The sequence below is a fragment of the Moschus berezovskii genome, chromosome 1, assembly GCF_049115385.1.
Source record: "Moschus berezovskii isolate FMDL1 chromosome 1, NW_MosBer_1.0, whole genome shotgun sequence".
Lineage (NCBI taxonomy): Eukaryota > Metazoa > Chordata > Mammalia > Artiodactyla > Moschidae > Moschus > Moschus berezovskii.
This window is the reverse complement of record NC_142460.1, coordinates 148514772-148539269: the sequence shown is the minus strand read 5'-3', so window position 1 is coordinate 148539269 and position 24498 is coordinate 148514772. Positions and strand designations below refer to the sequence as shown.

At 41.1% G+C, this 24498-nt stretch overlaps 1 protein-coding gene across 1 annotated transcript in view; it reads right to left on the bottom strand.

The window, feature by feature from the left end:
- SLC9A9 (solute carrier family 9 member A9) overlaps positions 1-24498 on the bottom strand; it is a 678791-nt gene that overhangs the window by 642463 nt on the left and 11830 nt on the right. The window contains exon 2 of the mRNA XM_055412241.2: positions 14071-14273. Coding sequence (XP_055268216.1) covers positions 14071-14273 — 203 coding nt within the window. The remainder of the gene's footprint in view (positions 1-14070; positions 14274-24498) is intronic.

The following is a 24498-nucleotide window of genomic DNA, read 5'->3' as shown; positions in this document are numbered from 1 at the left end:
AGTTGGATGGAACCTTATATAATTACTCACTGGAGACCAGCAATGATAAATGTGCAGTCTTGCCTAAGTTTAATGTTTTAGAAGGAACAAAGCAAACAGGAAAGGAACTGAAAGATCCATTTTAAGTTGTACCTACTTATATAAGTCTTCATGAGAAATCTTTTTCTCCCTCCCTTTTCCCCTCCTTCTCTGTTTGTCTCTCCTGTGCCCAGCTCCTTGCCTCCTTCTCCCTCTATCCTTGATCAATTATTTGGAGATAAGGCCACCATCTAAAAGGAATGAAATCGGGTCATTTGTAGAGACAGGGATGGACCTGGAGTCTGTCATACAGAGTGATATAAGTCAGAAAGAGAAAAATATTATGTATTAACACATATATATGGAATCTAGACAAAAGTGGCACAGAGGAACTCATTTGCAGGGCAGAAATAGAGGCACAGATGCAGAGAACAGATGAGTGGACATGGAGGGTTGGGACTGGGGTATAAACTGGGAGATTGGGATTGACACATATACGATATTGTGTGTAAAACAGATAGCTAGTGGGATCCTGCTGTATAGCACAGGGAGCTCAGCTCAGTGCTCTGTAGTGACCTAAAGGGGTGATATGAGGGAAGAGATAAGGGAGGCTCAAGAGGGAGGTGACTCTATGTACACATATAGCTGATTCACTTCATTGTACAGCAGAAACCAACACAACATTGTTAAGCAATTATACTGCAATAATAAATAAACAAACAACCCCCCCCCAAAATAAAAAAAAGAAAGACTGCCAAAAATTCAACTGTCTGAATAGCAAAAAAATCGTCACAGAGCCCTGGTACTTCACTCTGAGGGGAAATCTGTGATAGATGCTTGGGAATAAAATGGCCAACAGCGAAGACAGGACAGAGTGGCACTGAAGTAGCAACTGACAAGCAGAGACGGATACCTCATTATATCATCCAATCACTTGCCAGGGTCCACAGAGTATCAGCCAGGTGCCAGGCACCCTGCTGTGAGCTGGGAATACAATGGACCATGGACAGAGCTGGTCCCTGCCCTCCTGAAATCTAGTGAGAAGACAGACAATAACCCAACATCATAGACAAAAATATTAATTTACATCTGAGCTAAGATATAGTGGGAGAACATCAGCTGGAGCCTTAAGACGCTAGAACTAGATACTGAAGTATAGTAATGTGGGGTCTCCTGGGGTGGGACTGAATGTTTCCACAAAGCTAACAACCCCTAAAAGCATCCCTGCCTCAGGCCTAGAGCCCATGTGCATATCGGTGCTGCTGAGACTCAGAATACTCAGAATAGTGAGATTTCAGAAAAGAGCAAAAATTCTCAAGAAAATTATTTACAAGAAAAATATCAAAAATAAAGTAAAAATAAAAATTTAAAATATGACCTGTTTATTGCTCTTTAAGTTGAGGTGTACATATGTTATGAAGTGAACAAGATGATCCACTTAAGTGTGCAAAAAACTTTTTATATTTTTTCTCATCCTTTGAAAAATTCTAGCTTGATACTCTTTTCTCATAACAGTATTACCTGAGCTTCCTAGGTGGCGCTAATGGTAAAGAATCTGACTGCAATGCAGGAGAGAGGGTTCAATCCCTGAGTTGGGAAGATTGCCTGGAGAAGGAAATGGCTACCCACTCCAGTATGCTTGCCTGGAGAATTCCACGGACAGAGGAGCCTGGTGGGCTACAGACCATGGAGTCATAAAAAGTCAGACATGACTGAGTGACTAACACTTTCACTTTATAATATGCACAATACATTGTACAATAGCACTTGCATGCCATTTACAAATAAATGGGCAAATATAAGGTAAACATACTCAATCGTTTAACTGATGCACATATCAAAGTTTGGAAATCAGTGTTTTAAATTACTTGGCAAGTACCTGATGCTTGATAATAACAAGTAATATTTACTGAGGATTTATTAATGCTAAAGCACATTAGCTGGTTATGTGAATTATTTCATTTAGTTCTCATAATAACTTTTTGAGGTTGGTACTAATATTGCCTCATTTGACAAAACAAAGGCATCAAGGATTAAGTCAGATGCTGAAGATCATCCAGCAGGTTAAAGGTAGACCAGAGGTTTAAACCCAAGTATTTTGATTGCAGAATGGGGCTCTCACCATGTTATGCTGTCTCATACATGCCAGTCCCTATCATGTATGTGTTGATATTTAAAAGAATAATATTTTGGTTTTTTGGGGGAAGGTCACTTATGAGGAATATTTTGTTCTGAGATAACACACAATAAATATAAGATATTAGTAAATACAGAAAATATTATCAAATAACAAGTTTTAAGTCAGTTTTTAAAGATTGCCTCTCACGGAACATGTTTCACCATGATCTTGAACTGAGTAGGACAGGGAAATAGAATAGCTTTAGAGTCCCCAGTCACCCACAACCCCCTAAAATAGTTTTGAAAACCTATCCTTTGAATGGGTAGCCATTCCCTTCTTCAGGGGATCCTCCTGACCCAGGGATCGAATCTGGTCTCTTGCACTACAGGCAGATCCTTTACCATCTGAGCTACCAGGGAACTTTGATATCGAAGTGGATGGCTACTCAGCATCCCAAAATGCTAATCCATGTTGTGGTCTGCCATGCTGGCTCCTGTAGTTCCTAAAAATGTGTCTGTGATGCCACCAAGTCCTTTCTGGAACTAGGCAAATGGATGACCTGAGATGGTCCAAAACCAGGCATCAGTTGGGAGCAAGGAGTGACTGGGAGATGGGTAGGCATATCAGTTGTTTCTCCCCATGGTGGTCAGGGATACTTTCTTGGGCTCAAAGTCCAGAACCTGAGATGCTTTCCCTTTACTCCATAGCCACTCTCCTCTTATCAAGTTTTGTCACATTACGAAGTGCACCGATGCCAGTGTTCATCCTACTCATACACTTTCACATGACTCCTTTTCTTTGCCAACCAAGAGTGAGTGTGAGAGACATCAGTACAATCTGTGCTCTAATCTCATGACATCCAAGAGATCATTGCCAGCAGCAGCTTTTACATTATTTTGAATAGCTAGGATTTTTGTTAAATAAAATTGGACATCTGGTTGGAATTCAATCCTGCCACAAATAAATGTCCCAGTAGTCAGCTTCCTTAGAACACTGAGTGATGATGTGTGATGATCTGTGAAGAAGAAGAAAGGAAGTCAGAAGGGTTTTTGAGTGCCACGTCCATACACCGTGTGAAAAAGCCAAGCTGCATTCCAGGTGGCAAGGACTTAATCCAAACTCTGTCTAACAGAGTTGTCTAGGGTTATTCTTGGGCTTACCTGGTGGCTCAATGGTAAAGAACCCTCCTGCTAATGCAGGAAACATGGGTTCAATTACTGAGTCAGGAAGATCCCCTGGAGAAGGAAATGGCAACCCACTCCAGTATTCTTGCTTGGGAAATCCCATGGACAGAGGAGCCTGGTGGGCTACAGTCCGTGGGGTCACAAAAGAGTCAGATTCGACTTAGCAACTAAACAACAACAAGGGTAACTACTAATCTCGCATTTGGAGTGCTCCAAGTTACAACTAAACTGTCACAAAACAACTCCTTCATATCTGGACTATGCATTCTGAAGGAAAGACTGCGAAAGTGGCCTGGATGTTAGGTCAAGACTGCCAGCCTTTGGGGCGTGATGTTCCTATTATTTCTGCATTTTCTGTATTTTCACTACCCATTCCAAGCTGACATCTCTCTACTTCTCCTCCACCTTTCTCAATCACAATGATAGAATTTTTCCAGAATTTCATTATAGACAAGATGATTTTGGATATTCATGAAAAACACAGCAAAGAACTGGCAAAGGGAAATACTGACCTCAAGAAAGTAAAGACATCTTCTATTATTTAGTTTTGTTCTCTTCTTCCTGATCTCTGTGTGGCTTACTCCCAAATTCATTCAGATCTAGGCTCCAACTTCACCTTTTCAATGAGGGCTTCCCTGCAAAGCATATCTAAAGACACTTCTCCTGACATCTTCTCATGTTGCTAACCTGGCTTCAGAGCGCATGTCTTCTCCTGACATTAGATTATAAATACTTACACTGAGTTGTACCTTGTCTAGCTCCCCCTTAGGATCTAATCTCCATGAGAGTGAGGGCTTTGTTTTGTTCACTACTGTATCTGCATCACTTAAAACGAGTACTTAGCATATGAATGGTGCCCAATAAATAGTTGTTGAATGACTAAATGAATACAGAAAATTTATGTTGTTCAATGACTAAATTAAAACCAAATGGAACTAATCATCAGGGAAATGCAAGTCAGAAGCACAAAGAAATAGGAGATATCATCCTACACTTGTTAAAATGCCTATCATAGAAAAGACAAAAGGTAACAAGTGTTATCTTTCTATTCCACAGGATGTGGCATAGAAAAAGGAGCACTTGCACATTGTTCATGGGAAAGTAAATTGGTGCAGCCAACAAGGAAAACAGTTTGGAGATTTCTCAAAAAAATGAAAAACAGGACTACATTGTGATCCAGCAAGCCCACTTCTGAGAATATATCCCCCCAAATTGAAATTACAATCTTGTAGAGATAGCTGTACTCCTATGTTCACTGTCTCATTATTTACAATAACCAAGACATGGAAATAAGCTAAGTGTCCATTGATGGATAATTGGATTAATATGCAATAGAATTATTCGGCCATGCAAAAGCAGGAAACTGCCATGTGCAACAAGACGGATGGAACTTGAGAGCATTATGCTAAGTGAAATAAGATAGAGAAAGGCAAAACTATATCATCTCACTTCCTTGGAGTCTAAAAAGAGCTATAGAAACAGAGATTCTTGTTGTTTGATTGATTGATTGTTGCCAGAGGTGAGAGAAGAGGGATGGAAAAATGGTTGAAGGTGGTCAAAAGATACAAATTCCCAGTTATAAAATAAATAAATCCTGAGGATATAACGTACAGCGTGGCGATTATAGTTAATGACATTGTATTGTATATTCAAAAGTTGCTAAGAACTTAAAAGTTCTCAAGGCAAAAAATTTGTAACTACATGAATTGATGAAGGTTAACTAAACTTATTGTGATAATCATTTTGCATTTGACACATACATAGATATATATGCATGGGTGTGTGCATGCTAAGTCCCTCCAGTTGTGTCCAAATCTTTGTGATCCTGTGGACTGTAACCCACCAGGCTCCTCTGTCCATGGGATTTCCCAGGCAAGAATATTGGAGTGGGTTGCTATTTCCTTCTCCAGGGGATTGAACTCTTATCTCTTAGATCTCCTGCATTGGCAGATGAGTTCTTTACTGCTAGCGCCACCTCGGAAGCCCAGTAGATATCTATGTAGCTATATAAAATCATTATGTTGTACAGCTTAAAGTAACATAATCTTATATGTTAATTTATCTCGATAGAACTGGAAGAAGTTTAAAGGAATACTGAGTCTTGAGACATTTCTGAAACCATGTATCAGGCCAAAATTCTACAAAGAAAGTTGAAAAAAGGTGGAGGAAAATAGATAAAACGAATTAAAAATGTTATGTTTCAATATTAACAATAGATCTCTTAAGGAAGGTTTACAATAAAAGTATCTAAGTCTGTCCAAAGAGACTCATCCCATGTACTACCAAACTTGAGATTCCCTGAGACCATCTCATGTGTAAGAATCAAGACTGGTCATGGTTCCGTTCCATTCAGTCGCTCAGTCGTCTCCGACTCTTTGCGACCCCATGAATCACAGCACGCCAGGCCTCCCTGTCCATCACCAATTCCCGGAGTTCACTCAAACTCATGTCCATCGACTTGGTGATGCCATCCAGCCATCTCATTCTCTGTCATCCCCTCTCCTCCTGCCCCCAATCCCTCCCAGCATCAGTCTTTTCCAGTGAGTCAACTCGTCGCATGAGGTGGCCAAAGTATTGCAGTTTCAGCTTTAGCATCAGTCTTTGCAATGAACACCCAGGATTGATCTCCTTTAGAATGGACTGGTTGGATCTCCTTGCAGTCCAAGGGACTCTCAAGAGTCTTCTCCAGCACCACAGTTCAAAAGCATCAATTCTTCGGCGATCAGCTTTCTTCACAGTCCAACTCTCACATCCATACATGACCACGGGAAAAACCATAGCCTTGACTAGACAGACCTTGGTTGGCAAAGTAATGTCTCTGCTTTTTAATATGCTGTCTAGGTTGGTCATAACCTTCCTTCCAAGGAGTAAGCGTCTTTTAATTTCATGGCTGCAATCAGCATCCACAGTGATTTTGGAGCCCCAAAAGTAAAGTCTGACACTGTTTCCACTATTTCTCCATCTATTTCCCAAGAAGTGATGGGACCAGATGCCATGATCTTAGTTTTCTGAATGTTGAGCTTCAAGCCAACCTTTTCATTCTCCTCTTTCACTTTCATCAAGAGGCTTTTGAGTTCCTCTTCACTTTCTGCCATAAGGGTGGTGTCATCTGCATATCTGAGGTTATTGATATTTCTCCCGGCAATCTTGATTCCAGCTTATGCTTCTTCCAGCCCAGCGTTCCTCATGATGTACTCTGCATATAAGTTAAATAAGCAGGGTGACAATATACAGCCTTGACGTACTCCTTTTCCTATTTGGAACCAGTCTGTTGTTCCATGTCTAGTTCTGACTGTTGCTTCCTGACCTGCATACAGGTTTCTCAAGAGGCAGGTCAGGTGGTCTGGTATTCCCATCTCTTTCAGAATTTTCCACAGTTTATTGTGATCTACACAGTCAAAGGCTTTGGTAGAGAAACATAAATCATGAATCCCTGATCTCTACAGAGTGGAGAAATAATTGATAGTATTCTATAAGGGTTTCTCCAGACCCCAAGTGCTGATGTATCGTGACACTTGCTTCTCTCACTGTGGCTAGAACAGTTTCAGACATTCCTTTCCTGTCTTTTCTTATCCTCCCCCAGAGTGTCCCAGCACCAAGTGCACATATTTATCTCATGGTCTCATGACTCTTTCTGATCAATCTGTTCCTGTTAGCAGAAGAGTTTTGCCTTCTGGACTCTGCAGCCAGAATAATCAAGTAAAAAGAAAGACTGGAAAGAACAGAAATAGTTTACAAATAAATATGTGAAAATTAAGACTCTGAACCACAAACAGTCAAAATCATCTTCAGAAAATGTTGGACAGTGAGAAAAAATCAGACACTGATGTTTTAATACTGCATATACAAAGTTATTTTTTAAAGTCATATAATTACTGTTGCTATAAGGACTTCCTTAAAATATCTAAAAAATACACAGTACTATCAACACAATTGATAATAGCTTCAGTGTGCCTGACAATTCTCTTGAAACAATAGACAAGACAGATTGCTTAGTAGTTTAACTTGCCCTAAAATAACTTTTCTTTACCAAATGATAGTGTCATTTGTCACACAGGAAGTGAAGGCTTGGCAAAACTTTTCACTGGGGTTTCCTTTGACTTTTCACACTACAGTCAACTGATTTGTAAATTATAGGAAGTATAAATTTAACTGTGCTGACAACTTTTGAAAATCTACTAGGTCTGCAAGACTTTTCTAGCCAAATGGTCTGCTGACCTTTCCAACTCAATGTCAAAAAACATAATGTGTTAAATCAATGAAAAATAAATAAATGAGATTGATTGATTCATTCATCATAGTTTTAAACTATATTTGTGATTTTTCACTATAAAACAGCTCCTTTCTTTACTTTCTAAGTACCCACTTCTGTCCTGCCACTTTCTATGAACCCACAGGACACAGCAGCAGAATTAGCTCTTCATCCTTCCTCCTCGTGCCCAACTGATCTAAACTTTACAGTGTCTTCCTTCCTTGTTTCTCTTAGCTGTCCCTCTGCTTTCACTCTCTACCTTGTAGACAGCAGCCTATTTCTTTTTGCTGTTGTCAACACTGCACTCTTCCACAGACTACAGATACGTGGGCATTACTCAGCCTGGAATTTAAGTGATTCTGCAGCCAGACTCTGCCCTTACCCCCACCCTCTGTTTCACTGATCTTCCCTGCTTCAACAACTTAGAAATGGCTTGATTTCTTGGAATATTCTCTACCTCTTTTTCTACCCATGCTTGGAATGACTCTCCCACCTCCAAACACTACATACATCACTGCCAGAGCCAATCAGCTGGCGTTCCTCAAAATCTTTCCTATCACCCTTTGTTGTTGATCAGTCGCTCAGTCGTGTCTGACTCTTTGTGACCCCATGGATTGAAACCCACCAGGCTTCCCTGTCCTTCACCATCTCCCAGAGCTTGCTCAAACCCATGTCCATCGAGTTGGTGATGCCATCCAACCATGTCATCCTCTGTCGTCCCCTTCTCCTCCTGCCCTCAATCTTTCCCAGCATCAGGGTCTTTTCTAATGAGTCAGATCTTTGCATCAAGTGGCCAAAGTATTGGATCTTCAGCTTCAGCATCAGTCTTTCCAATGAATATTCAGGGTTAATTTCCCTTAGAATGGACTGGTTTGATCTCCTTGCTGTCCAAGGGACTCTCAAGAGTTCTCCAACACCACAGTTCAAGAGCATAAATTCGTCGGTGCTTAGCCTATCACCCTAACAAGAAATAATATCACCCCCTCAGAACATCCATGGTATTTGACCCTCTCCTTTGATAGCTGTCTTGTGGTATATTTGTTCACTTATTCATACGCTGCATTTCCCCCAGATTTACTAATAAACTCCTTGAGATCATTCCTATTTAGAATCGAAACTGATGGAAATCAGTTCGTGTTGAAGGAATGAATGAAAGGATGAATGACAGAGAAAGTTCTTTTTCAGAAACAAGTTTTAACTTCCTATTGATACTAAATTCAGAAAACACTTAGTAGGCATTTTTGTATTCGGTAACCCACTCCAGTATTCTTGCCTGGAGAATCCCATGGACGGAGAAGCCTGGTAGGCTACAGTCCACGGGGTCGCAAAGAGTCGGTCACGACTGAGCGACAGAACGGAACGGAAATATTTTGTAACAAATTAATGTCTGTAAAGATATTATGTAATAGAAGATAGGCCCCACTCAGTTAAAATTACTAGTGGATCCACAGAACAATTTGACAAACAGTTCTGGAAATGTCAACTGAATAGATATAAATCAACATATTTCTAGTTTTAGTCTCTCAGAAGGTTGTTCTGAGATCATCAGCTGCTCGTAATATATAAAAAAATACTGTTCTCACACATCTTTAAGTGAAAATATTTTTTATTCTCTACACTTTTATCTGTATTGAGCATGAACAAAAGAAGCTTGGCATATGGTAATTCTTAAAAATTTCATATGTTTACAATGTGGTATGAAAGCACAGTACACTGCTGCTTATATAGATGCCAACAGCTCTCCTATTTTCCAGTTTTATACCATATTATTGGAAGAAACCCAGGGAACCATCAAGCCCAGTGCTGTTTCCAAGCACATCAAGGCCTAACCATCCCAGAAATACATGTGCTTTTATTGGTATTCCAAGAGATGATTATATAGCACAGGAATTTATTCCAGCCTCTTCAAATCCTAAGTCAGAAATTTCATCCAAGCCCCTAAACTGCATTCTGAGGGTAAAACTCATTTCCTCATCCTGTAACTTTTAGAAACAAAGGCCAAGTACTCCCTTTAATCTGTACCACAAAGAAAAAGGACCCAGTGGAGCCACACCAATGGCTTCTGGGACACCCTGGTGCTAGACCTCTTTCTGCAATTCTGAAAATCTTCCCTTTCCAGTACTGGTCCTCATCTCCCCCACACATCTCAGTGTCATATTGTTCAGGCCTCAGCCCTTCTCTGTCCACAGGCCACTCCAGAGCCTGTCCAGTGGTATGAAATTTGATAAACTACTCAGTCCTCAGAGTTAAGTGCTACGGGCCTCAGTTCTGCCTCTGACCAGTAATATAATTACTGGGACCCTGGGCCCACCATGTAATTTCTCTGTATATGAATTTATATCTACATGAACATGACTAAGACTATATAATAATATCTTAGTCTCTTCAACCATTAAGTGTCTAGGACGTTCTCCTACCAAGATGATATCTTCCAAATATTCCAGTTGTATATACTCTATCAAGCACTCAGATTCCTCCATTCATTCACAAACTATTTATTTAGCAGCAGAGTGCACTGGGCTCTATGGTAGGCTTTGGGGACACATTGGTCAATAAAAAAAGGCATGGACCCTGCTTTGTGAAGTATACAGTCTGGTGCTGCTACTGCTGCTAAGTTGCTTCAGTCATGTCCTACTCTGTGCGACCCCATAGATGGCAGCCCACCAGGCTCCCCCGTCCCTGGGATTCTCCAGGCAAGAACGTTGAAGTGGGTTGCCATTTCCTTCTCCAATGCATGAAAATGAAAAGTGAAAGTGAAGTCTCTCAGTCGTGTCCAATTCTTAGCGACCCCATGGACTGCAGCCTACCAGGCTCCTCCGTCCACAGGATTTTCCAGGCAAGAGTGCTGGAGTGGGGTGCCATTGCCTTCTCCGAGTATACAGTCTAGTGGACATCAAATAATATAAGAATTATAATTAATAAGCAAGAAAATACATATAAAATTTAAGACGGTGCTAAAAGTACTTTGAAACAAAAGAGAGGGCAAAAGAGAGAGAGGGGATGCAATGTGAGAAAATCACAGGACAAGCCCTCTCTGAAGAGATGGCATTTCAAGATTCCAGGAATAGGAAATACTCTGACATCCAAAGAGCAGAAGCAAGACCAATTTAGACAACATATGTTAAGAACGACATGTGTAGAGGTCCTAAAGTGAGAAAAGTGCTGTGTGTGTAAAGGGGGCTGTTAGATCTGCAGCAGTGGAAGTGAGAAGAAGCAGAAACATGGCATTTATTTCCTCGCTATATTCACCCAAACATAACATAGAACCTAAATAAGTGGTTCCAAAACTTGCTTGTGCTTTAGACTCATCTGATGATCTTCCAAAATTTCCAGTGCTCACGCTACACCCCAAACCGGTAAAATCACCAACTCCAGGGACAGAATACAAGCATCAGAATTTTTTGAAGCTTCACGTGATTCCAAATTTCAGGCAAATTTGAAAATCACTGAATAAAGCACTAAAGCAATTTAGTGCTCAAGTTCGTTTACTCATCTATTAAATGATGGAGTTCAACATAATGAAATCAGTTCTTTTTCTTGCTCTGAATTAGATGATCTCTCTCTAATTGCAGATCCGCAGGTCATTTTCACCCACCTTCTTCCAGAAATCTTTCTCTCCCTTCCCACTATCCTGGGACCCTCATATTCTCCCGGTCAGGCCTGAGACCCTGGAATCTTAGATTCTTCTCATCACACTGTTCCTATAAATCAAGCAGATTCTATTGACCCAAAGAATCCACGAGGCCCTCTTCCCTTCTCACCTAGTTAATCACTTTCTGCAGCCTCATTCTCCAATCCTGCCCAGATCTTTCTGAACTCAATCCTGCTGCCTATTCAAGCCACACCCACCTTTGAAAGCCCTCTCAAGTGCCACCTCCTCCAGGAAGCCTCCCTAACAAGCTCAAATATCTATGACAACTAATCTGTAAAGTTTTAAGAAACTCATAGTTTATATAATTTAGAACTGAATCATATACTAACATACATTATATGTTGGTCTTATGTCCCCCAAAGATATTAAATAATTGAGGGAAAAAACATATATTCCATTAATCCCCAGCATACATAAAGCATTCAAATATTATCTCGAAGCAGCAATGGTAGCACTGGTCTTAAAGGTCATGCAGTGGTGATGATATTGGTGGTGGTATTAGAAGTAGCAGTGGGAGCAGTAACAAGGCAGCGAGAGCCATGCAGTATAAAAGGCCTATGGCAGTCAGGCACTTTCTATACATCATCTCACTTAAACACTGAAACAACCTACAAAATAGTTCTAATCTACCCACCTTAACAAATAAGAAGGTTAGAGCTTAAGAAGTTCAAAGAACTTACTAAAGATAGATGACAGGTCTTTCTGGTCCTGAATTTTTTCCCCATTATTCCATGTTACCTCTGTAACTCCATGTTAAACCTTTCAAAAACTGGACTTATTTTGGAATTCTTTTGCATCTGACATAGACCAAGCAATTGCTTGATTCATATGAATAATTGCATGCAGTGGAGAATTCTCAGTAATGAAGACAGACTATGAGCATTTCATTTTCACAGACTAAGTAGGGTCCCCCAACATTAGCACATAAACAACAAATGTGTGCTAAAATGTACTCTGACCGTTTATTAAAAATATCCTTTCTACTTAAAGTTGTCTAATAAGGTAAGTGTAGCAGTAGCTGCTCTTCGTTCCACCAGCAAGGGACTTGGGGATTTACCTTGGGTACTGAGCTGCCCATGGCCAGCCTGGAATGCCCAGAGGAACAAATGCTAATTGTGATTCAATAAGTCACATGCTTTAGAAGTTAGTCTATAAAATACTTGAACCATTCAAAGTCAATTCAACATTTCATGTGAGAACTCAAAATCCAACCAACGGGAAAAACCAAGAAGGCTCCATATTTTTCTCCATCTCTTGCCTTAATTTTTTAAAAGCAAACACTGTAATTGGCTGTTGATAAAAATCAATATGTCAGTAACATCATAATAGAATCTCTGATCAGGTGATCATAGGCAGTCCTGTTAGAAAACAAATTGCTATAATGACAGAGATAATTATCAGCACCTTGGTGGGGGGGGTGGGACTCAAACCTGTTTGAAGAAATAGTGCTGCTTAGAAATGCAGATAAAAACAGATAAGAGAGTGAGAAGGGAAATAAGTTAAATTCTGGTACTAAGAAAATTGAAACAGATGAGGGTGTTTAAATCCTATGCTGCTAACAAGGTCACCTTAAAAAATTATTTGTTTCAAGATAGATCATTTTCCATTATTCACGACAATAGAAAGAATCTCACAGAAGAGATCACTCAAGAAAGTCAAAGATATAGAAGTTACTCTTGTTTACTTCAGAAACTATTATTTAATTTTATTTCTTGTGCTTCACTTCACTTCCCTAAGCATGATTTAGGCTAGTATTATAATCAGTTTGACTTTCCAGGGCCCTTACCAAGTGCTAGGAGGAAGTTAATCTAGAAATTTGTTAGTTGGGAGATAGTGTGAAAAAAATACTAAAATTACTCCTCTTGAATAAGGAAAAATGGCAGGCCATGTATCTCCCCTCCTGCCCCAGATCTCTCAAAATGGAGGGGGGGAAATGTGTATTTTAAAAGAAAACTAAATCTGTATGGAATAATAGTGATAAAATGCACTTCCATAATTTCAAGGAAGTTCTCAGCTCTGAAACAAAAGAAGCTAGAATAAGTCACACGAGATCCTGATTCTTAGCATGCACTTGTGTTGTTAAACACAAATTCACTTATTACAAAGACTGATCCACACACAAGGCAGCAAAAAGGTAACCTCACTTGTTTTCTAACCCAGAGTCCTAAGAGCAAAAAAATTTTCTCTTCCAATAACCGAAGCAATTCACACATTTGCAATAATAAAACCATTTTTAGAAGATGAATAACTTCACAATTTTTCTTTTTTCAATCTAAGATTCTCTAACTAAACAGATGGAGTCAAGATCTCTTGAGAACAACTATGTGTCAGTGCATTTATAAACAGCCAAGGGGCCAGTGTCTTATGTTCACAGCTAAAAGTCAGCCATTCTAGATCAAGGTTTGCAAGTGCAAATGTCTTCATTCTTCCTTTTCCCTTTGGCTTAAAGGAGATTTAAACTTAGTAGCCAGCTGGTAACATATACAACAACCACAATATATATATGCAATGACACTTAAACACACATGTGAAAACTTGAATCAAGTATCATTAGAGTCAGCTGAATTATTATTATTATCTTTTCCCCAAATGTAACTGTGGTTTGCAAAACAGTTATAATAAGAAGCACTCTTTCTCAACTTCTAGAAGAAATATATAGACAACTGAGCTTACAATAAGAGCATATCAAGACATTAACCACTTAGAAAATGAAATTGCCCCATGAGTATGGTGTTTAAGGGGGCATATGTATGTATGTGAATGCACTGTCTATTGTGGCTTATATATGACACAATTATTTACACTGGGAAACAAAAATATGTGACCAGATAGAAAGGGTCCTTACCTTTTCAAGTATAGCATTGCCTTGGTGAGGATTGATGTTGTGTTGGCTTATTTCTCTCTTGTATTTATATTCATAAACTTGATCAGTGATATTGATCAGAAGAGTTGATGGGCTGAAGACTAGTTTTCCACAATCATATACAGTTCCACTTTCAATATCAGTTGGTGCTGTAGCATATCGTAAAATTAATCCCATTACGAGGCCTAAAATAAAGAATAAATAACTATACTGGAGGAACGTAATCTAAAATGTTTATTATTCCATGTTTTCAACTATATGATTTGGAACTTATATAGGTGGCAAGAGAAAGAATCATTATTTGTCTTAGAAAATTGTTTACCCTTCCACTGGCACCAATTCAATAGATTTTTGTTGTTCACTCACTAAGTCATGTCCAACTCTTTGTGAGTTGATAAGATTGTATTCTTACAATATTTGTAATGGACATTTACTACCTCTCTTTTTTTCCTTCCTAATAGACCCACAGATTTTGGAGAGAAGAGTTACCCACTTCTTTTTTCCCATCCAATTGCTTCAAGAAAACCTTGGCTCTGTGACAGATACTGAGTAATCTAATCAGTCAGGAGATGGAATTCCCCTGGAGAAAGTTTCTGGTCTACAGATCAGCACATATCTGAGAAAGCCCCATCAGACTAATAGGCAGAACTTATGTACTGTGGTTAGGGGACAAGTCTTCTTATTCTCTCTCGCCCTCTCTCGCCCTCAGGACATGATCAAGGCAATACATTTCTCCACATTTTGCTGGCAGATATCTTGTCACCTTAAGGGGATACAGTCCAAGGACACAGTCAGAACATTCAGGATGGTAGGACTGAGATATAGACAGAACCTAGGAGAAGGCAATGGCAAGCCACTCCAGAACTCTTGCCTGGAAAATCCCCTGGATGGAGAAGCCTGGTGGGCTGCAGTCCATGGGGTCGCTAGGGGTCGGACACGACAGCGAATTCACTTTCACACATTGGAGAAGGAAATGGCAATCCACTCCAGTGTTCTTGCCTGGAGAATCCCAGGGACGGTGGAGCCTGGTGGGCTTCCATCTATGGGGTCACACAGAGTCGGACACTACTGAAGTGACTTAGCAGCAGCAGCAGGTCCTGAATAACTTCACTGAGCCCTGGATCAATCTATCCCGGAGCCTAATCTGAGTGTGTGGTCAGGCGCTCAGTCATGTCTAACTCTTTGCGACCCCATGGACTGTAGCTCACCAGGCTCCTCTGTTCATGGGATTTCCCAGGCAAGAATACTAGAGTGGGTTGCCATTTCCTACTCCAGGGGATCTTTCCCACCCAGGGATTGAACCCGTGTCTCCTGCATTGGCTGGAGGATTCTTTACCCTTGTGCCACTTGGGAAGCTCTACCCTAATTCTAGACTTCTTATAAATTATGTGACATAACACATTTTCTAATTTTTTTCAAATTATTTAAAATCGTTTATCCTTACCTGCAGCCAAACACATTTTAATGACACAATATTCCTTTAGCAAAGAGTTGGACTCAAGTGACAATCTGTGACTTTTAAGTTCACAAACTGTTAGGATGCTCACGGTAATCTGATAAATGTGAATTCTCTTAATATTATGGATTTATTAACAAAGAAAGCAAAGAAACTTTAGAGGTGTACACATTCCTCAGTTTAAAAGTAGAACTGATGCATTTGTTTTAGGATAAATCCACAGTTTATTCTTTAAAAAAATCAAATGCTGGGGGTTTTGCCATTCTTCTGTGAATCAAGTCATCTAATTGCCTTTCATTTATTTAATAACACATTAAATAAATGAATGTGCATATTTGGGTACATATTTTGTGCCAGACATTTATAGATTTAAAATAAAAATACAGTTCCCAGTCCTATAGGAGCTGAAGTTTGTGAAATGAAGATCCATAAGCAAACAATTATAATACAACATGACATGTGCTATGACAGCTGGTAGGGATTCTGTGCTATATGAATATAGAGAGGAGACACTCCAAAGCCCTTTGAATGATGCAAAGCTTTAGATGAATCTTAAAAGGTCACATAAGATTTGTCCAGATGAGCTGAATCAGGGAATGAGTTGGGACCCAGGCTGCACATGTGGGTAGCAGCACGTGGTAACAGCAGAGACAACTAAATGTTCCCTAGGATTTTGATTCACCAGTGCATAGACTAGTTGTCAGGAAGTGGCTGCTCACCCAGAGACTGTGTTTCTGGCTGTCTTGAGTTTGGATGGGTTCTCACCGATGGATTACAAGCAAAAGTGATGTGTGCCACAGAAGTGTTGAAGAAGTAGGTAAGCTTTCTCCCTTATCTTTTGCCATCTATCAGATGGACGTGGAGGGGAAAAAACAGTACTATAGGTAGACAGAGTCACGGCACTAAAGAAGCCTGAGTCCCTGAGACACCAGGTAGGGGAAAGCCATCCACGAACCAGGAAAACCTGCCCTGGACCATTATGTGAGTGAAGAGTTAACTTCTCTTGTGCACTCACTGAAATGTGAGTGCGTCTGTATTAACAGTCACTAGGATAACCTAACAATATACCATATAAATGCAAAGGCGCTTAAGAAATCTGATGGATTTAGGAAACCAGCAGTGGAGTAAGAAGAAAATAAATGGAAAGAGAGGGAGAGAGAGAGAAAAAGAGAGAGAAACTAGACTACAGGGGCCAGCTTATAAAGAGGCTCCTCTGTCCTGCTAAGGAGTTCTTATTTCTAACCCAATGGTAATATGAAACTGTTGTGAGATTTTAGGCAGGACAGTAAAACAGTCAGATTTTCATGTAAGAGTCATCACTCTGGCGATAAAGCGGAAAACTAGAGTGAGAGGTAAGAATGAAAGCAGAATACTTTTATCTTATTTATTCCTGCTTCGCTATTTGGTCCACTCCCCCGTAATAGTGAGAAATACTTAATGCTAACTTTTGTTAGAAAGAATAAAAGAAGTGATGGATTTGTAACCACTATGAGCACTTGACCTATCACAGAGCAGTGGGCAGCCTTCCACGTGCAGAGTCAAATGACTGTAATAAAACTAGTCAGGAAAGAGAAGGGAAGACACGCCATATACACTGCACATGGTTTAGGACGCCTGCGTAAGAATATCACTTTTCCAATACTCTAGTGAAATCTTAGGGAGAATTTATTCTCTAAATGTTACTTGGCAAGTACCATGAATGATACTATGACCTCTTAAGCTTTCTGCTTAAGAGTGGAAAATATAGAAGGGAAACAAGATACTGTGTGCACCTGAATAGAGAGAAACTATATTGTTGATCAGGTCTGAAATTCCCAAAGGGTGAGTCGTTTTATTTTTGCAATGTGCTTTCGGTGCAATAACAGGGAGTAAACGTGAAGTGTCCATCATTCTTTCCTAAGCAGGGAAAACAAGAATTTGTCATAAAAACAAGTGCTCAGTACCTGGGTTTCTGTGGTTAAATTCATACAGTGAATCAAAACCTAAATGGCCGTGCCTGGCCCTCTGTGCCATCACTGGTTCCAGCCTTTGAGAAGAGGCACACTGGAGGAACTTAAGAAGTCAGTAAATGACTGATCTCATCAGGGGCACTAAGCAGGCCTCTGAAGGGCCACCATGGCTCAAAGACTCTGTAAAAGCCTCGTCAAACCTTTTTTAAAACTGCACTGCAGCTTATACCTTTTCCTCCCCAGCCTCCTGTCCTTCCCACTCTCCACAGGAGTTGGTTGGGGCTGCACCAAGGCCTGACAGCTGGCCCAGCATCCTCAATCTCCTTCCCCATTTTTCCTCAAAAGAATTTCCCCTAATAAATCTTTTGCACAACTAATCTCTTTCCAGCATCTGCTTTTTGGAAGACTCAAATGAACACACTAGACAAAAGACCCTGGCCCTCCTTCTCCCCCACCCCAAGGGTTGAGAGGAGTCATCTTAGCCTAGGATAAGGATCAGTGGAGGAGCTGCAGCTTCCCTATGAACTTGGTTAACAAACACATCCACCCATCTGTGTGCAGTAACAGCAACTAGAAAATCCTTAATGTTGGAGGCCACACTACTTACTCACAGAGCTTCACAATTTTAGCTTTAGCTAAGTCACTCACAGCTTTAGCTGTATGTTGACACAAATGTGGAGTCTTGAGTGAACACATTCCTGCCCAGTATTATAAGAGAGCTGGTGACAGATAAAGAAGGACTGCTAATAGGAAGAAAATGCTAATGAAAAGGGATCGTTTTTACACCCCCACAAAAACACAGGATAAAGAAAGTATCAGCCACTTGTAAGCAGAAGAAGGAAAGAGGAGACTATCTACCATGATTTATAGATACAAACCAGCACTCTCTTTGGTAAGTCATGAAGCTGACCCTGCCTGCCCACGGAGAAAAGAAGGCAGCCTCTCCCAGCAAAGCAATATCACCAACACATGTGCACACAGCCCTGGTCCCAGGTTTATCCTCACAAGTATGACACTTTGCTGAGCTCTGTCACCTGGCCGGCTGGTGGCATTACCTTCTTCAAGCAGAAACCCTAGTTCAAATGTATCCCCTGGGTCTACAAATCTGAGCTTCTGGGTAACCAGAGGGACAGTGGTGGGAACCTGTTCTCAGGTGAGCCCTGGCCTCGCTCCAGCAGCATACAAACCCCCAAGTCAGAGTTGGATAACAGTCCTCACCCCTAAAGTACTCACAGTCCTACAAAGAACATCCCAAGTCCCAGCAGGGAGACCTGGGCTCTGATGCGGCCTGTACTAAGTTCCCTAATCTTTGAATACTTACTGTTTGAACCATACCCTTTTGGGCCCAATTTTATATAAAGATATATACTGTTCAGCATTGCTATGCAGACTTTGGCTTTGTCACCACTAGACAAGAGACAGTTTAGGGCAGAAGCTGTGCTATTTCTCATCTCTTTTTTTGTCCTCTTGAAATGCCAAACACTTTAGGCAGTTACAACCCAACTGTCTCCAAGTTCACAAACTCCCTTGGATTCAAGAAGAAAAGGATCCTTTGAGTTTATGTAGTCAGTCAGGGACCAGCATTTTAAAATGTCACATGTGAGGAGCATCACACCAAATGCTGTGATGTTCCCGTCCTTACAGAGCTTGCTTGTGGTATAGTTCTCATAGCAGATGCCTGACATACAGTAGACATCGTGATGTTTGTGGGAGAAGAAAGGAGGGAAGGAGAAAAAAGAGCCTAAGGAGCACTCAAAATGAGAAGCATTTAGAAACGTGAGCCTCATCTCTCTGAACTGACACTCCACTCTTCACATTGAAAATATGAAAAAAACCCTCCCTTCTTCCCTTCTTCTGCTTTCATGACAGGCATTGCTCTAGAGCTTGTAGGAGTTATAAAAATGAACAAAATATGGCCCTGATCATACAATATTAAAATATTTTAATCCTACCTTCTGCCCAGTCCTGTGATCCTAATTTCTGGTAAGAAGAAGGTATCACAGGTGTTTCCTAAGTGTCTTCTTATATTAAGCCTGCATTTCACAACCAGTTCCCCTGCATCTTACTGACAGTCATTCTACATGATGCTGAAATGTCCTCCTAAAGGGTGTTTTCTAAGAGAAATATGGATGGGGATTTACTTTGACATGTAATGGTTGTATTTATATATAATGAAATGGATTACAGAAAATAACACATGTTGAAACCTCTTTGCTATGTTCAGACCAATGGTTGTGTTCATACACTGTCACACACACTGCCACCCGCATGGCACACACAGCAGGCTCCCTTCAGATTCTTGTTCCATAGGGGTGGTACTTCTCTGGAGTCACATAAAGCAACAAGCCCAACTATACACATGCATCTGATAATCAGATGACTACAGAGCTATATTTCAATGCCACAAGATATTGGAGAGAATTTAAGAGCCTAAAGAAAATGCAGTTAATACATGAAGGCTGAAGAAGAATCGAGTTTTATATTTCTTTCACTCCATGCACTGAGTGGCTTCTAAGAATAATCTAGATAAATGAAGTATTGTCCCCTACAAAAAAAGATGAATCCTTAAGGTGTATAATATGATATTTCAACTTGATAAGGGTATCAGATATTGTTGACTGACAAACTCATATCCATCTCCCCTTTATCCCAATAAAACCCTGATTTGTTCAGCTAATCATTCCTCCCCACATGTGCTCAGGGTAAGCTGACCTCTCTCTCAGTTCCATGGGTGTTTCCATTCAATATGTGTTCAGTGGCTCAGTTGCGTCCAACTCTTTGTGACTCTATGGACTGTAGCCTGCCAGATTCCTCTGGCCGTGGAATTTACCCAGCAAGAATACTGGAGTGAATTGCCATTTCCTGGGGGATCTTTCCAACCCAGGGATCTAGCTCAGTCATGTCTGACTCTTTGCCATCCCATGGATGATTCCCCCCAGGCTCCTCTGTCCATGCGATTCTCCAGGCAAGAATACTGGAGTGGGTAGCCATTTCCTTCTCTAGGGGAGCTTCCTGACTCAGGGATTGAAGCTGGAGATCGCCTGCATTGCAGCGGGATACTCGTCCATCTGAGCCACTGGTACTAGAAGGCATGTGACTCTATTCCAGTCAGTAAGATGTGAAGGGAAGCTTGCTAGGAGGCTTTCTAGAAAAGCTTTGTCATTCTACGAGAGAGGCAGAAGAGAGATGAGTTATCTTCTTCCTCAGACTATTATTCGGCCTGGTTAGGACAGTAGAAACTGCTATGTCCACCTCACCCTCACTCGGACATAGAAGTCAGCACCAGGAATAGCTGCTGCTGCTGCTGCTGTCACTTCAGTCATGTCTGTCTCTGTGCGACCCCATAGATAGTAGCCCACCAGGCTCCCCCGTCCCTGCGATTCTCCAGGCAATACTGGAATGGGTTGCCATTTCCTTCTCCAATGCATGAAAGTGAAAAGTGAAAGTGAAGTCGCTCAGTCGTGTCCTACTCTTAGCGACCCCATGGACTGTAGCCCACCAGGCTCCTCCGCCCATGGGATTTTCCAGGCAAGAGTACTGGAGTGGGGTGCCATCACCTTCTCTGAGGAATAGCAGAGTAAAGGAAAGAACCTGGGTCCTTGAAAACAATAGCAGGCTGCTAAGTCAACCAGCCCTGAAGATTACTCTTCTCTAGACTTCAGCTATGTGAGATAATAAATGACCACACTGCTTAAGTGTGTTTGAGTCAGGATTTCTGTGACTATACAGTTGAATACATGCTAAGAGACATAATGTTTAACTGAATATAAAAGTCCTCAGGAACCTTAACTCTGCCCCACGAAAGCGTTAAGGAAGGCCTTACAGAGAAGGTTCTTAAGGATGCATAGGGTTTGCCAGGTAGAGAAGAGGGTGTGGACATTTTTAGGGAGAAGCCCATGGAAATCAATGAGCAGGGTCCTAATGAGGACCCTAGAGCAGTTGGGGTGGCCCACTAAGGCACCTGAGACCAAGGGCCCCAGCACAACTGAGACACAGTGGTTGTTCAAGGAGAGATGGTTGCCAAGAAGATCCTGAGGAAAGGCAGGGTAACCTCCTTTGTGGGAGGCAGATTTGCTCTATTTTGAAGCAGAGGAAAGAGCATTTGGAGACAATTATCCAAAGAGAGAAAAGAGAAATGAGATACAGTGGGCAACTGCAGAGAAAGTTAACATCAGAATTAGAGTATAATTATGCTAAAGCTGAAACTGCAATACTTTGGTCACCTCATGCGACGAGTTGACTCACTGGAAAAGACTCTGATGCTGGGAAATGTTGGGGGCGGGAGGAGAAGGGGACGACGGAGAATGAGATGGCTGGATGGCATCACCGACTCTGTGGATATGAGTCTGAGTGAACTCCGGGAGTTGGTGATGGACAGGGAGGCCTGGCATGCTGTGATTCATGGGGTCGCAGAGAGTCGGACACGAATGAGCGACTGAACTGAACGTGAAAAAGAATTTAGCAAAGGAATTTGAGTAGAGGAATTTCAAGATGGCAGGAATAAAATAAAGCCCAAGGAAGAGTGTTCTTTACCAATCTTAAAACTTTTTACAGCAGGAGACTCTTTAAGGCAGGGAATGTAGGATGTTATTTCAGTCACTCAGATTAAAACAAATATGTATGGACTAGGGATACAAATGTGGAGGTGAAGAAGGAAAGGATGTGATCAACATTCTAAGGCAGTCAAATCAGTGAATACCATTTAACTATAAGATATTATTCACAAATATTAGACATTACATGGCATCTTCACAATTTTTAACTGTTATTTGGTATTTATCCACCACTACCATCTGATGAACTCCGGACGGAGGTTCATGACATTGTACAGGAGACAGGGACCAAGACCATCCCCATGGAAAAGAAATGCAAAAAAGCAAAATGGCTCCCTGAGGAGGCCTTACAAATACCTGTGAAAAGAAGAGAAGCAAAAAGCAAAGGAGAAAAGGAAAGATATAAGCATCTGAATGCAGAGTTCCAAAGAATAGCAAGGAGAGATAAGAAAGCCTTCCTCAGTGATCAAAGCAAAGAAATAGAGGAAAACAACAGACTAGGAAAAACAAGAGATCTCTTCAAGAAAATTAGAGATTCCAAGGGAACATTTCATGCAAAGATGGGCTCGATAAAGGACAGAAATGGTATGGACCTAACAGAAGCAGAAGATATTAAGAAGAGATGGCAAGAATACACAGAAGAACTGTACAAAAAAGATCTTCATGACCAAGATAGTCACGATAGCGTGATCACTGACCTAGAGCCAGACATCTTGGAATGTGAAGTCAAGTGGGCCTTAGAAAGCATCACTATGAACAAAGCTAGTGGAGGTGATGGAATTCCAGTTGAGCTATTTCAAATCTTGAAAGATGATGCTGTGAAAGTGCTGCACTCAATATGCCAGCAAATTTGGAAAACTCAGCAGTGGCCACAGGACTGGAAAAGGTCAGTCTTCATTCCAATCCCAAAGAAAGGCAATGCCAAAGAATGCTCACACTACCGCACAACTGCACTCATCTCACACGCTAGTAAAGTCATGCTCAAAATTCTCCAAGCCAGGCTTCAGCAATATGTGAACCGTGAACTCCCAGATGTTCAAGCAGGTTTTAGAAAAGGCAGAGGCACCAGAGTTCAAATTGCCAACATCCGCTGGACCATGGAGAAAGCAAGAGAGTTCCAGAAAAACATCTATTTCTGCTTCATTAACTATGCCAAAGCCTTTGACTGTGTGGATCACAATAAACTGTGGAACATTCTGAAAGAGATGGGAATACCAGACCACCTGACCTGCCTCTTGAGAAACCTGTATGCACGTCAGGAAGCAATAGTCAGAACTTTACATGGAACAACATACTGGTTCCAAATAGGAAAAAGAGTACGTCAAGGTTGTATATTGTCACCCTGCTTATTTAACTTATATGCAGAGTACATCATGAGGAATGCTGGGCTGGAAGAAGCACAAGCTGGGATCAAGATTGCTGGGAGAAATATCAATAACCTCAGATATGCAGATGACACTACCCTTATGGCAGAAAGTGAAGAGGAACTCAAAAGCCTCTTGATGAAAGTGAAAGAGGAGAGTGAAAGGGTTGGCTTGAAGCTCAACATTCAGAAAACAAAGATCATGGCATCTGGTCCCTTCACTTCATGGGAAACAGATGGAAAACAGTGGAAACAGTGTCAGACTTTATTTTTTGGGGTTCCAAAATCACTGCAGATTCTGATTGCAGCCAGGAAATTAAAAGACACTTACTCCTTGGAAGGAAAGTTATGACCAGCCTTGATAGCATATTAAAAAGCAGAGACATTACTTTGCCAACAAAGATCCATCTAGTCAAGGCTATGGTTTTTCCCGTGGTCATGTATGGATGTGAGAGTTGGACTGTGAAGAAAGCTGATCGCCGAAGAATTGATGCTTTTGAACTGTGGTGTTGGAGAAGACTCTTGAGAGTCCCTTGGACTGCAAGGAGATCCAACCAGTCCATTCTAGAGGAGATCAATCCTGGGTGTTCATTGGAAGGACTGATGCTAAAGCTGAAACTGCAATACTTTGGCCACCTCATGCGACGAGTTGACTCACTGGAAAAGACTCTGATGTTGGGAAAGGTTGGGGGCGGGAGCAGAAGGGGACGACAGAGAATGAGATGGCTGGATGGCATCACCGACTCTGTGGACATGAGTTTGAGTGAACTCCGGGAGTTGGTGATGGACAGGGAGGCCTGGCGTGCTGTGATTCATGGGGTCGCAAAGAGTCGGACACGACTGAGCGGCTGAACTGAACTGAACTGAACTGAACCGAACCATCTTATCAAAGTCTTTGTCAGAACACTGATTTAGAGAGATGGTGTGGGTTTGAGTTTCAAATGCTAAATGCGTTCCCTAACATTTTCCTTTAGCAGTTTAATTTTACACTAAGATTAGTCAGGGACAGGACCAAAAGTAAAAATGCACATTGCATTTTGTTATTTAGGGCTTTTGTTCTCTCTCTGCCTTCCCACCAACCTCCTAAAT